At 39.7% G+C, this 16069-nt stretch overlaps 1 protein-coding gene across 2 annotated transcripts in view; it reads right to left on the bottom strand.

Moving 5' to 3' along the window:
- The window catches only part of vwa2 (von Willebrand factor A domain containing 2), a 119037-nt gene that overhangs the window by 76865 nt on the left and 26103 nt on the right, over positions 1 to 16069 (bottom strand). For both annotated transcript variants that reach the window (XM_020046903.3, XM_013131977.3), the window contains exon 2: positions 12321 to 12382. In XM_020046903.3, the coding sequence (XP_019902462.2) occupies positions 12321 to 12372 (52 nt within the window). In that variant the 5' untranslated portion in view covers positions 12373 to 12382. The remainder of the gene's footprint in view (positions 1 to 12320; positions 12383 to 16069) is intronic.

Here is a 16069-nt window from a genome sequence, read left to right as displayed (position 1 = left end):
GAGTTCACTGTACTGAAATGGCCCCCACAGTCACCAGATCTCAACCCAATAGAGCATCTTTGGGATGTGGTGGAACGAGAGCTTCGTGCCCTGGATGTGCATCCCACAAATCTCCATCAACTGCAAGATGCTATCCTATCAATATGGGCCAACATTTCTTAAGAATACTTTCAGCACCTTGTTGAATCAATGCCACGTAAAATTAAGGCAGTTCTGAAGGCAAAAGGGGGTCAAACACAGTATTAGTATGGTGTTCCTAATAATCCTTTAGGTGAGTGTATATGATATAGTGTTTCATAGAGAAGTAAAATATGCTAACACAGAAGCCAGTAGTCATAGTGAAATCAGACTTGACATAGTCTCTTCCCTTTCCCTTGAACATCACCCTGTGGTAGACTGGATACTGCTAACTTTACGAAATTAAAACTTAGAACAAATAAGCAATTGGAGACAAAAAAAATATTCCTGGAATCATTTTGTTTAACAACAGATGAAACACACTTTCTACAATGGAAATCAAATATTGTTTCAGAAAGTTCTTCTCAATACTGTTGCAGAAATTCACACAAATCTTCACCCTTCCACTCAGTTAATTCCAAACCAGGGAGTTCGATGGAGTTTTAGTCTAGGGACTGTGCAGGCCCTTCCATGATTTGACGCCAACTCTGGATCCAACAAAACACCTGACCATCATGCATCCTCCTCAATGTTTGACAGTTGGTATGATATACCAAGGAATCATCCTTTCACCAATTAAATGGCGTACAAAATCCTTATGTGATAAACCGAAGACATATCATTTTGAATAATCAGTCCATAAGCCCTTCCAGTCTTCAGGAATCGATTGGCGGTCCAGGCAAGCCTCTTTTTCTTATTTTGTAATATTAGCAATGGGTTTCTAACTGCCACTCGACCTGTTAAACCTGTAGCTCGAAGAGGGGTTTTCCAAGATGGCGGAGTGAGTGGTAGCACTTTTGCAGGCTCCGGTAAAAAGTTTATTTTTAGTCCTTGCTATGTGATTAACTGCAGTGTAACAACCCCTCTACTAAAAAGATATTCAACGTAGTGTCAGACCACGACTACAATTTGGCTACTCTCAACGACGCATGTGACGAGTTTAACATTGAGGAAGAAATGGAAGCAGAGCAACATTCATCCAAAGGAGACAGAATTAACAAAGAACATACGCCGATTAAACAGCCAAATCCAAAGAAAAAGAGACACCAAAGTGAAATTGAGGACGTGAACACTGGCGCTGCAATTTTGCATGCAGTACAAGCTTTGACCAAAAAAATGGACGAGCAGACGGAACTTTTGAAAAGTTTCGACAGACGAATTGACGCTAACACAACCGCGACTAAAGAAAACCGAGAAGAAATATGCGCGCTTCAAAAAAAAATAGGAGACCTTCAGAGAGAAAACAGCTTGTTAAAAGAAGCATGTGTAGAGCAAACCCGATACAAGAGAAGGTGGAATTTGAGGATGATTGGTCTCCCTGAAAAGGATGGAGAGGACACGAGAGAAGTTGTTATCGGGATACTGACAAGAGTTGTTCCAATGTCTGTGGAGCGGCACCGTGGACACCGTTCACCGGCTGGGAAGGAAAGGCGGCGCTGCTACCTCAAATAACACACCGAGGGCAATCATCATTCAGTTCGGGATGAGAACGGTGCGGGATGAAGTTTGGAAGAAGTCAAAGGATGCGAGAGTGTGTAGAGACATGCACATACGCTTCAAAGAAGACTTCTCGAAAGAAGACCGGGAGGCGCGTGCGAAGCTGTGGCCATTGGTCCAAGAAGCCAGAAAGACGGGAAAAAGGGCATTCTTAAAGGATACGCTCTGATCGATAACCGGAGAGTGGACCCCGATTGATCACTCGGTTTGCTATTGTTTGAATGGCTGTCAGAAATTCAGCATGCATTCACGTCTGACTGAAAAATGTATGTTTTATTGTTGGTTGGTATAAACGCTCCGTTTTGTAAGTATTAACACTACCCGCACTTTGTTTACTGATGCATCACTGAACATCCTGGGTTAAATATCACGATGTTATGATCGGAGCATAGTCAATGATAAGTTTTCGATTCCAGATTTTATTTTTATTTTATATGGCAGACACTGAATGTTTACTTTGTTTACATGTTAATTGTTTTCAAAATTGTTCATACTTTGATAATATTTTATTTTATTTTTTATTTTATTTTTAAGTCTACTATCAATAGCTTTATGGCTGCAAAACTAAGAAAAACACAATAAAGTAGACGAAATTGATTCCATATTTAAATAGACCTTGGTTATAGTAGTTCGGTTTGTAATTTTTCTTAGTCTCTCTATAGTGTAATAAGTAGAGGATTAGTTATACTAAACATGTAGATTTAGGACTAATGACTCATTCCTGCACATCCTTAACACTCTTTTGTGCATTGTTTATAGGTTATCTACTTATCATATAAATGTTGTCCTTTATTTCTTTAAATACTAGGGGGTTGAGAGATAGTGTAAAACGTAAGGCTATTTTTCTTTTCTGTAAGGAGCAAAGGGCTAATTGTGTTTTTTTGCAAGAAACCCACTCAGCTGAGGCTGACACAAAATTTTGGAAATTGCAATGGGGAGACTATCTTTTTCAGTCATGGAACATCACACTCGGCAGGAGTTATGATTTTGTTAAATAGATTTCCTGGGAAAATTATTGACCATAAAAGTGACCCTACCGGCTATTGGATAATGGTTGCATTAGAAATGAATGGTATAAACTACATTTTATTATGTGTATATGGATATAACAAAAGAGCTCAGAAAAAAATCTCTTCTCATACTTAAGTAAGTGCTTAGAAGAATGGAAAATGCATTTGCAACGGATAGAGTAATAATTGGGGGTGATTTTAACTTGTCCCCTGATCTTTGGTTTGACCGTGTACCATCAAAGAGACACTGTCACACGTTTGATGAAATAATGGTTGAATTTAGCACGAAGGCCAATCTTATAGATTACTGGAGAATGAAAAACCCAACCAGAAAACAATTTACCTGGTTTAACTCTTCTAATAATGGCCAGTGCTCAAGATTGGATTATTGGTTAATCTCAGACAATCTAGTTAATGAGGTAGATAGATGTGAAATCTCAGCATCTCCCCTAACTGATCATTGTGTGGTATTTTTGACACTTTCTCCGGGTGGAAGAGAAAATAACAGCAACCCCATATGGAAGTTTAATAATACCCTCTTAGAAGATACTGGGTTTTGTAATGAAGTTAAACAATTGGTTAAAGAAGTAGGTGAATTGGAAATGTGTTCTCTGAGTGAATGGGAATGGTTCAAGTTCAGAGTTAAAGAGATAGCTATTAAGAAAAGTAAACAATTATCAACGCTTAAGAAGATAAAACAAAGGGACATCATTAGTCACATTAATACGCTGTGCGGTAAAGCTGATTTGACACTGGAAGAGCAGACTGAATTAAACAATTTACAGTCCCATCTTGATGATATATATTTGGAAAAGGCCAAGGGAGCTTTTATTCGTTCAAGGGCTCGTTGGATCGAAGAAGGGGAAAAAAACTCTTCTTATTTTTTTAGTCTGGAAAAACAAAGACAGGCGAAGAAAAAAATTCAGAAATTAAATATCGATGATGTTATTGTTGAAAATCAAGAAGTAGTAAATGAAAAAATCTAAGCTTTTTATGGTAATTTATATAAATCCCTGTTCTCTAAAGAAGATTGTTGTTTTCTCCTAAATAGGATTCAGGGGTTTAAAAAGACAATGGATGATACCTTTAAACAATCTATGGAAGATGAGCTAAGAATTGAGGAACTAGACTTGGCAGTTCGACAGATGTCTAAGGGGAAATCCCCTGGAATAGATGGGATAACCGTGGAGTTTTTATCTTTCTTTTGGAGTGATATCAGGGAAATGCTCTATAATGCCTATTTGGACTGTATCTCAAAAGGCAACCTTTCTCCCACTATGAAACATGGTCTCATCACTTTAATTCCCAAACCTAACAAAGATAATATGTTATTGGATAACTGGAGACCGATTACCTTGTTATGTAACGATTACAAATTATAAGCACTTATCTATGCTAATCGCCTGAATGAGGGATTATCAGATATTATTGATGAATGTCAATCAGCCTTTATGAAGGGTAGAAATATACATGATCATACCAGATTGCTTTTAGACATGCTTGATTATCGAGATCTCATTGATACTGATGCCTTTATTTTATTTCTTGATTTTTATAAGGCTTTTGACACGGTTGAACATGCGTTCTTATTTGAAGTCTTAGGTTTTTTAGGTTTTGGGAACAACTTTTGTAAAATAATTAAGATGTTTTATACTGACATTTATAGTTCTGTGTCCCTGAATCCTGGTATGACTCCTAGGTTTGAGGTGCTCCGAGGTATTAGACAAGGGTGCCCGATTTCTCCCAAACTGTTTATTCTAGCCACCCAATCTCTTATCATGCTCATTAATCACAACCCCGATTTGCATGGGATCTCTATGTTTGACAAAGAATTTAAAATTAGCCAATTTGCAGATGACACTGCAATCCTTCTAAGGAATAAATTCATGGTTGATGTTGCCCTTGATTTAGTTTCAATTTTCTCCAAAGCTTCTGGATTAACTCTCAATGTTAAAAAATGTGAGCTACTTCCCATTCACTCATCACCGGATTCCATCATCTCTTCAATTGAGGTTAAATCTGAAGTCAAATATCTAGGAATAATTTTATCTAAAAATGCTATCAGAAGGGAAGATGTTAATTTTTCTAACCGGGTAATAGATATGAAGAAATCTTTGAGTCGCTGGCTTACCAGAGATCTCACTATCTTTGGTAGAGTTACTCTATCTAAAGCAGAAGGTATTTCCAAAGTCATTTATCCATGTCACTCTTTGTATGTTTCTTCCAGTAATATTAAGAAAGTCAATTCAATTATTTTCCAATTCCTGTGGAAAAATAAAACCCATTATATAAGGAAATCTCAGCTCGTTAAAGAGTATGATATGGGTGGTATCAAAGCCTTAGACTTTGAATCAATGTTTGGGACCTTCAAGATTAACTGGTTGAAATCATATCTATCACAACCAGATTCTATGTGGTTTCACATTCCTAGACATCTATTTAAACAAGTAGGAGGCCTTGATTTCCTTTTGCAGTGTGACTTTGAGGTGACCAAAATTCCTGTTAAATTATCAAACTTCCACAAACAGATTCTCCAATATTGGAAAATGATATTCACCCATAATTTTTCTCCTCATGGATCCACCTTATGGAACAATAGGGTTATTATAATCAACAGGAAGTCATTATTCAGGTATGACTGTTTTGAAAAGGGCGTTGTGTTTGTGAATGATATTATTGATGATAATGGAAACTTCTTTGATTATAAAGCTTTATTAGACAAATATAATTTACACATTACAAATAGAGAATACAACAAGATCTGTAAAGCAATACCTGTACAGTTATTACAGTTAATTAAAAGTACATTGTTATATACAATAATAAGACCCTCACCAACTTTACCAAATTTAGCTATTGATGGTTGTAGTTTATTTGACTATAAATGTAATAATAAATATATTAATGGTGTTTGGAAATCTAGATTGTTTTTTGATTGTAAAAGAGGATTGTATGTACAGGTTCCAAATGTGGATGCATTGTCCATAGGAAAAAAACATTTTAAATTCATCAAATGGCCCATTTCCCCTAAAGTCAAAGAGACTCACTTTAAAATAGTTTATAAGATATACCCGGTTGCTGATTTTCTTAGAAAAAGATTCAGATTTGATGTAGACCCTTGCGTCTTTTGTGAGATGGCTGATGAGACTCTGGAACACATGTTCTTCCTTTGCTCTGTTGTCAATAGTTTTTGGTCTGAGTTACACAATTGGCTGTCACTTAAGATTGATAATATCCCTTCTCTCACCTTGCCACACATCCTCTTTTATATGGATAATGTAGATTCATCAATATCAGATTTAGTTAATATGATCATTCTGATGGGTAAATATCATATTCATTGTTGTAAGTGGAGATGCTCTAAGCCTTCTTTTGTTTGGTTTATAAATGATTTTAAGTTGTTTTTTACCTCATTGAAAAAGATCAACTCTACTAAGATTGCAAGAAAAATGTGTTGTGACATATCAAGAAAACTGTTGGTTTGATTTATCTCCCCTTGTGTGTGCAGCTCCAATTGGTGATTTTCTTTTCTTTAGCCTTTTTGCCTTTGACTTGTGTATAGTAGCTTCCCCTCTTTATTTTTTTTCCTGTTTGATTACATTTTGTATATTGACAGCATTTGTTTGTAAGCATGTGTTTTCTTTTCCCCGATGAGAGTTTTGTATATTGTTGTATATTGTTTATTTTTTGGCAATAAAAAAAAAAAAAAAAACCTCGAACTATACTCTTCATAGATTAAGTTGAGACTTGCTTACTTTGGCCAGTGTTATGCTGTGCTTGAAGCTGTTGTCCTGTGAGTTGCCTATCATGCAAGCTGATTTTGTAACTCTGAAATGTACAACCCCCAAAAAAGTTTCCAAAAAAGTTGGGATGCTGCGTAAATGTCATTATATGAACAGAATGCAATGATGTGCAAATCATTTAACACTAGAACCACCAGGCCTTTTTTACCCCCTATAACCGTTTGGCGTCATTAGCATATGAATCGTCCCTATTAGCATGGACATTGTCCTCCACAGCATCACGATCCAGCCAGAGCATCAGTTCATCTACTGGGTCGTCTTGCAAACTACATAGAATATTAAAAAAATATATATGAAATACAGAGTTAGTTTGTTTTAAATGGTTAATGAATTTGAAAAATAAGAACGCCATTCACTGCCTTTTTATTTGCATTTTACACTGTGTCCTAACATTTTTGGAAACAGGGTTGTATGTTCAGTTAAGATTTTGGCAGTTGTTACAAACAATTCTGTCATACTGGTTTTATTTCTTCCACTTTGGCAAAGTTATAGAATGGGGTATTTAATTAACTTGGTGTCTGTTTAATGTTATTAGATGTACTAGCCAAGCATAACAAATCCAGTCACAGGTCATGTATACAGTTGTTTAACGTCAACATAATTAAAATGCTGGTATTGGATTGGTACTCAGTATCGGCAAATACTCAAAGTTCATTTTTCAGAATCTGTATCGACATAATAGTGTTATTGATGCATCCCTAATGTGCATTATTTGTTGTGTTTTGAAAATATCACATCATTGACCCAGTTACCTATGGGTGCCTTATTGGTAGTAGCAGGGACGCCGACAGGAATGACAGGGCCCGGGACATAATTTAACATTTAGGACCCAGAGATGGGGACAAGTCACACATGGTCAAGTCCAAGCAAGTCTCAAGTCTTAACCATCAAGTCTCGAGTCAAGTCTCAAGTCACAGTTCAGATAAATCAAGCAAGTCAAGTCAAGTCAAGGGTTCACCCTAAGCAAGTCAAGTCGAGTCCTTAAAAGTTTCAAGTCAAGTCAAGTCACAGTACTAAAGAGATGAACACACACACACACACACAGTCCTCTGTTTCTGACGTGCGCTCGGTGCGAACCTCGATTTCAAAATCAAATATTTTTCTCTTCCACGGTACAATTGTTTGGGGGGACGAAGCAGAGGGATCTTGAATCAGCCTGAAGGGGTTGTATTCGCTATAACAACCACCTCGCTATACCTTATCCCGCTTATTACATGGCTACCTACCAAATAAATCAATAATTGGCACAAAATATTAGAATCCTGCTGCGTCCATAGCAACGCGTTGTTTTTCATGGCAACGGTCTGTTATCAAGAAATAACACGCATTCTGCACTGGAATTCAGCCAATCCATGTAATAAGGGCTAATAATAACAACCTTATGAACTAATTATTGTGATTGAAAAACTGCCTAATATGTAATTACGCTGTAATTATTCTTGTCTGTATGAGTAAAAAAAAAAAAACTCTTCGAAATGTTTAGGTGCTAGTAATCACATCGGCACCTCCATGTTAGCCTTTCATGCAGTAAAGTTAAATGTTATGGTGTAAGCACAATGCTTTTAAGTTTCCACACGCAGTCCACAAACTCGTGAAAATGCGCACATTTAATACAGACATTATAGCCTACGTGTAATAATATACATGCCCGCTCATTTTAAGATGCCCATCAACATTAAAATTCAGGCTATGCCACTGTTATAGTCAAATTCCCTTACATCTATTTACCAGACGTATTCAGTAATGATAATGGTCACATTTCTAACAAGAAAAAAAACAAACATAAAATGCAACCAAGGCCAAATTCTGACAAACAAAAGATTAATTCATTACATTAGTAACTTAATCGTTATAGATCTTAGTGAAACTGAATATAAAGAGATTACTTTCTTACCTTTCCTTGTGGTTCTTAAAATGACGAATGAAATTTGACGTTGTTGCATATTTTGCATCTGGCAAATCTTTTTTTTATTCACACGGTCCAGTTCAAAGTCCTTGTATCCAAACGATACTATTTGTGGAGCTCGACTAACGTTTCTGTCTGCCATGTTTGGCGCGGTTTGAATTGTGCAGCGTTAAAGGTACATACGCTGATTAGTAGTGCTGATGTCACAACATATAGAATTATTTTATTGTTGTTTGTTTATTATAAGTTCAAGTCATTGTCGAGTCTTCCACTTCAAGTCAAGTCAAGTCTCAAGCAACTTGTTCTCAAGTCAAAGTCAAGTCAAGTCATTTTCATACTTTAATCAAGCAAGTCTAGGGTGACCAGATGAGAATGGGTAAAATTCGGGACAAGGGGGGGGGGGGCGGCAACATCCAATCCAATCACTCCTTCTCGTGGCTGCCTGCACGTGCACTTTCCCTGGCCTCATGGCTGCAGCTTGCGCTCTCTTCATCTACTCTATGACATAAAAAGGGGACAAATAGGTTGTATTTTCTTTGTGCGTATAAAATAACAAAAACAACAAAAGTGTAATACACTAAAGCTATATAATACCTCCTAAGATTGGGTTGCGAGGATTTCACTGCTGCCAGCACTCTCGGCTTTCCCATGATGTCTTTGTGGAATTCTGCACAGCTCATTTGTAAATTCATTTTTACTTTAATTTCGCTGCGGACCAGGTTAAATGAGCATCTGTTTCTCACATCAGACCAGGCACCTTTTCATTATGGAAAACGTTGCTCACAGGGATGCTCAGGACGAAGGACAGCAGTTTGGCATACTGAGGGAACGCAGACCTGCTCTTCAGCGCTTGGGCCCAAAGCTCACCTACAGGGTGACTGTCTGTCGCCAGATTTGGCAAGACATCTTTCAGAGCACAATTCTCGTTGTAGAGCTCATCCATGTCGAGATCCTCATCCATCTGAAGGGCGGATACAGCTGTGGTCAATTGCCGGTAGCTGATGGTTTGTTTTTCCTTGAGGTTCAAACACTGGATGTTGAACAGGTGCCCAGTTTCGGAGAAGTTGAACCATTTCTCAAGGTATTGCTCCGCGGTATCATAGAAGCTGATGAAGTCTCCACGGAGCCTGTCAACCCACAGAGTAACGGAGGAGGCGAGACACGGTCAACTTTTGCTCCGAAGAAAGCATCTTTTTTGCGCTGCTGGAGTTTGGTTTGGAGGCCGTTCATCAGCGCATACACTTCAACTGAGGTGAGACTGTCACTCTCAAGACTCAGCACAGCACCAGAGAAAATCTTTAGAATATTTTGCAAGAAGAGAAGAGTGGCCTCCAGCTCGCTGCACTCGTTTTCCTCTCCATGCTCGTTACCCCGGAGCGCATCCCAGATGACACGGGGGCACTCTTCGCCTCCCAGCGACAAGAAGTAGCTCTGCACAGCTGGCCAGGTGTTGATAAGTCTGTCAATTGCAGGGAGTAGGCTCAACCAGCGTGTCGGGACGTGGCGCAACAAGGTAAGATACTCCATGTCTGCAAATTCAAACATGTCTTTGAGGGTGGCAACTCTCTTGGCAGAACAGCTGAAATGATTGAATGATTTAATCACTATAGACTCGACATCTGTTTTCAGTGCATTGCTGGCACGTTTTACTGCATTGTGTATTATGTGAGCTGGGCAGTTTGCAGGCAGGATCTTGCTGTTGTGTTGTTTTAGATTTTGGTAAATGGAGTGTTTTCTGCTGTAATTCACAGCCGCATTGTCAGCTGAGAAGGCCGAGACGTTATGGATGCTGAGTTTGTGTTCTGCTAACTTCTGCAGTAAGGTTGCTGTGGCAGCATCTGCGCTCTCGGCTGCCTGTTCAAAGAAATCCAGAACCCTGTTTTGGATGCCTTGTTCGGGGGTCCAGAATCTTACAGAGATGGGGAATGTTTTCACATTGCCTTTGTTAGAGGCATCAGTTGCAATAGAAAAATACATGTCTTTTGACTCAAGGCTCTGGGAGAAGTCAGACGCGAGGGGTGCCAGTATGTTTGTGACGAGTGCCTCTGCTTTTGTGCGACCGCAGCAGATATGTTTAGCTATAGCCGAGTCAGAGTATAGTTTGGGCGTTAACTTCATAGCACAGTCAAGCAATCTGTATGACTGTTGGTGGGTCACACAGTGGAACACAGATGTCAGCTCAGCAGCAGCTATTTTATTATACATGGAGTCATCCTCCCGCTTAAAGAACGAGGAGACCAACGTGTTGGTCTGTACAGTTGTGCTGTTAGCTGTATGTAGTTTGCTGCTAGCATGCAGCCTGACGTCGGACTCCCCCCGTGTGAAACACCAAACTCCTTCCTACATACATTGCAGAACACTTTGTTTGCATCGCGTAAAACTGCAGTAATCCAGGGGTATTTCCCTACCCAGTCCTCCCGGTATCTGCAGAGGCGTTTTTGCTTTTTAGCTACGGGTCCCGGGACACCAGCCTGAGCCTCCATTTCAAAAATGAATGAATGAAAATTCGCGCCTGTAGCCACCTATACATACTATTGCAACTTGCAGCCAATGAGCAGCCGACGGGAGTTGGCAGCAGGACGCCTCAATGCATGGACAGTTTTTAATGTTCTATCATCCTAGAACTAATCAAGAGTCAAAAAAAAATATATATATATTATTTGAGAGTCTGCTTTTGAGACTTTGTTCTAATTTTCGGGACAATTAGGGCAGGATTCGGGATTCGGGACAACTGCTTGGATTTCGGGACTGTCCCGAATTTTTCGGGACATCTGGTCACCCTAAGCAAGTCACAAGTCATGTGACTCGAGTCCCCCACCTCTGTTAGGACCCAAACCTATCTACTGTAGTGTGTGCAAACCTGGTCAAGAACTACAGGAAACGTATGATCTCTGTAATTGCAAACAAAGGTTTCTGTACCAAATATTAAGTTCTGCTTTTCTGATGTATCAAATACTTATGTCATGCAATAACATGCAAATTAATTACTTAAAAATCATACAATGTGACTTTCTGGATTTTTGTTTTAGATTCCGTCACTCACAGCTGAAGAGTACCTATGATAAAAATTACAGACTTCTACATGCTTTGTAAGTGGGAAAACCTGCAGAATCGGCAGTGTATCAAATACGTGTTCTCCCCACTGTATCTACAGTACTGTAGTTAGACACATTTATTGGTTACATTTTAACTTTTTTAAGCTCCACTAAGTAGGATTTTTTTCAGTAAAAAAAACAACGGCAGCATTTTTGCAATTACTCATCTGTCAGAATCGATTCTGCAACATTTCCCGATTGAGAATCACATTCCTGTTCCAAAAAAAGCACTAACCCAGAGTTCGACGACATTCTTCTTAGCCTTGCTGCCGTTATATTTCCTTACAGTAAGCAAACTTCGCCACTTACAGCATGCTAAATATAATATCCTACAGGTAAAATAAGCCAAGTAGGAAAGTCTGCCTCGCAGAAGGAAGTAGCGGCATGCTCCAAAAATTATAAAATGACATTCTACCAGCACTTACATTATTTTTTTTTGCTGAATAAATCCTATCTAGTGCAGCTTTAACAAAGTTATGTCGGCACTGGTGTTTAGGGTATCACCCTGATTGGCTATTGGTGTTAGGGTATCTTGCTCAAGTACAGACAAACAGTGTTTCAACCTTGTTGGCTCAGGATTATTACCAGCTACCTTATGCTGGCCCCACTCTCTTGACCAAATGTAACAGATAAAATCATTACATTTCACATTCATGTTCCCAACTATTCACCATTCATAATTGGTGCTTTCTGTGCCTTTGATGGCATGTCCCAGTAGTGAAATATTAAAGCTACTGTTTGAAAGAGAACCTAAAGTCCTCAAAAATATATATTTCTGCCCTAAAGTTTATTGGTAATAGGAAAATATTTGACATCAGCAAGGTTCACCTACCTTCAATAAGCAGCAGTGCTATGAGGAGAGAGAGCTGGCTGATGGGGTGCATTTTGGAAAACCTGAATTGATAAACAAAAATAAATTAAATTAGTGTGCATATGTTGTTGTGGAAATTCTTGAACTGATGTATCCTATACACGTTGGTCCTATACACGTATGAATGAGTTACTAGTTAAAGATGCCGAGAGGGATCTGGTGTTTGACTCGGAGACATCTTTGACCGGCACCGTTGGATTAGAGGGTTACTCGTAAATCTGTATAAATCCCTTTAGTGTCTCTGTTGATTATCCAGACATTGTGTCTCCTCAGGAGTTGAGAAGAATAAGGTGGGGGGACAGCCCGCCCTTTGGGTAAATGTTACACAAGACAAATGGGCAACATCTTACCACACCCTTTCTAACATTTGAAATAAGTACGGATTGTTCATGTCTTACGGCAGAGACTCCTCGGACGATTATGTTGGTAAGCGTTTGACGCGTCTCTCTTATTTGCAAATAATGAATAAACTGTCAAGATAATTTTGTCTCTGTTTCTTACTCCTTTAAGAGAGTCGATTGATGGAATTACCATCACAATGTGCATACGAATGTCTACTAGGTCTGAGAGCATGTGAGAGTGTTAAAGAGAGAGACATAGGGCGAGAGGTACATAGTAGGATTTGTGGTGAGATAATGAAAATGAATGCCTCCTCCTATAGAAGAAAGAACTATGTGCTGGCATGGTGCTTAGCCCAATCCTATTATAAGCGCAACAGGGGCTTGACTGATCAAGAGCTATTTTAACGATGATAGCTAACTGGGCTATTCTTGACATAGAAAGAAATATACACCAGTACATCATGCATTATATTTGATCCTCCAAAGTCACAAAATCCCCAGAAACTGACATATATATGTGAAGTAATACCCAGATAGCACTTAAATTACCTTAGCATTGTCATCAGCTGCAATAACCCATATGAGCTAGAGATGTACAGAAAAGATGACTATGTTCCATTACCTTTCCTTACAAAGATACACCTCTCATTTTTCCAAATATGTATCTATATTTCTGCATTTTCTTTTACCTTATTATAACTCTTAACATATATATGTGTTTTACAAAAAAACTACACACACGGATTAACTTTCAACTGGATATTGCAAACTGCTGTGTGCTAGCATTTGTGGAATCATGACAGGATCCTTCGGGGCCAGACTTGTGCGTCACGTCTGCTGGCTTTTCTATCCACCGGCAGGACAGAACGTCAGAGTCAGGTAAATGTAAAGGCGGAGGGGTCGGCATTATGGTTAACTCTCGCTGGGGAACGGATGATGCAGTGCTACCTACATTGTTCACAAGACCTAGAGCTACTGGCTGTAAAGATACAGCACTTCTATGGAAATTCAGCTCCGCTATTATCACAGCAGTCTATATGCCCCCACAGGCAGATAAACCGTGCATGCTGGAGGTCCTATATGGAGTAATAAATGGACTAGAGGATGCACACCCTGAGGAAGCTGCTATTGTTGTTGGCGATTTTAACAGAGCAGATATGAAGAAAGTTCTACCAAAATACCACCAAAATTAATTTTCCTATGATCAGACTCTTGACCATTGTTATTCACAAATACGGAATGGTTACAAACCCCTCCCCTGCCTTGCATTTGCTTGCTAAGGACCAGGACAACTACACTCTGTCCCTAAACACGGCTGACATGAGGAGAGTTTAAAAAAAAATTACCCTCAGAAGTCACCAGGGCCAGATGGCATTCCAAGCAATGTCTTCAGGGGGTGCGCTGACCAACTAGCGGAGGTTTTCACTTCCATATTTAACCTCTTCCTGTCCCTGTCTGTAGTCCCCTCCTGTTTCAAACAGACCACCATCGTCCCTGTACTGAAGAAACCTTCCATCACCTTCCTGAACGGCTACCACCCTGTAGCACTGACCTCCACCATCATGAAGTCCTTCGAGCAGCTGATTAGAACTCACATCTGCTCCACCCTTGTTGACACCTTGGACACCTTTCAATTTGCATACCACCCCCACAGATCTACGGATGATGCCATCGCCCTGATGAGACACACACTGCCCTCTCCCACCTGGAAAACACATATGTGAGCATGCTTTTTGTGGACTAGAGCTCTGCATTTAACACTATTGTGCCCACCAAGCTTGTTCCTAAGATCAGGACCCTGGGACTTAACAACTCCCTCTGCAATTGGATCCTGGACTCAAGGTGGTGAGAATGGGCAACCTCACCTCCTCTACACTGACCCTGAGCACTGGAGCCCCCCAGGGCTGCGTACTCAGTCCCCTCCTGTACTCCCTGTTCACGCACAACTGTGTGGCCACACACAGCACCAACATTATCCTCAAATTTGTGGACACAACTACCATCCTGGGTCTCATCTCCAACAATGATGAGACCGCTTACAGAGACGAGGTAAGGAACATGGCTACACGGTGCCAGGACAACATCTCTCTAAACATCTGTTAGACTAAAGAGGTGATCATGAACTTCAGGAAGCAGCAGAGGTGGGGTCATGCCCCCATAAACATTGATGGAGCTGAAGTGGAGAGTCTCCGAATTCAAGTTTCTCAGTGTGTTCATCAAGGATGACCTGACCTGGTCCAGACAAGCGAACTCAACAGTGAAAACTGCCCAAAAACGACTATACTTCCAGAGGAGACTCAAGAAATGTGTCTCCTCTCGGGCTGCATTACTGCCTGGTACAGCAGCTGCTTCGCTGCAGACCGCAAGTCCCTCCAGAGGGTGGTAAAGTCTGTGGAGCGTGTCATTGGCTGCCATCCCCCCACCGTGCAAGGCATCTACAATACACAATGCCTGAGGATAGCACGGAACATCATCAAAGATCACAGCCACCTAGGCAATGATCTGTACACACTGCTGCTGTCTGGTAGACGTTACCGGAGCATCAGAGCTTGCACTTCCTGAATCCAAAACAGTTTTTTCCCTCAGGCCATAAGGCTCTCCAATCTGTTTTTTCACAGCTCTAGTAATTTTTCTGCCATCAACTGCTGTTGTTTTCCTTGGCCAATCTAGTCATTGCTGATTGCAGAAGACACCAGTGGTTTCCTTCTTTGGACATTCCAAATTGTTGAACTGTTGAATGTCCTACCTTTGAGCTATGGTTCTTATTTAGGGTAGAACTGAGAATACACATTCCCATCTCTTTTATTTGTGAACAATCAATGCAAAAGGAAAGACCTGATCGATTAGAACATATGTGTCCCAAATATCCCAATACTTATGCTCACATTGACAGGTAAAACAAATATGACATATGTAGAATAAAAAAAAGTGTGGGTGATTTCTGGGCAAATATTTATGGACAAATAAAATTAATGCATTTCTGAAAATAAAGAGGAGTAATTGGAAAAGGTAAGACGTGTACATATGAGAGGAGGGCTGAAGGATCACAGGTGTACTCTAGGAAGTTCAGTGACTAAAATACAATTGATTTTAGAGGTACATGTTATCTGGATGGGAAGCTATTGAAAAGTGTTAATGTTAATTAGGTAATAGAGTTGTAATAATTTTTAAATAAAATACAGTCCCTGAATTTGGAAAGAATAAGAGGTGTACCTTTCAGAATGGAGGTAAAGGAATACACCACACTTGTTTGTAGATCTCTAGCTCACATGGATAGTGAGCTATTAAAAAATAGTAAATTCACCAAAATCGAAAATCTAAGGAAATCTAAGGAAATCTAAGGAATGTACTCTAGACAGAGGAAGGTGA

This window comes from Esox lucius, chromosome 5 (genome assembly GCF_011004845.1).
Source record: "Esox lucius isolate fEsoLuc1 chromosome 5, fEsoLuc1.pri, whole genome shotgun sequence".
Classification (NCBI taxonomy): Eukaryota; Metazoa; Chordata; class Actinopteri; order Esociformes; family Esocidae; genus Esox; species Esox lucius.
The sequence above is the reverse complement of the archived record's forward strand: the minus strand, read 5'-3'. Positions and strand labels throughout refer to the sequence as shown.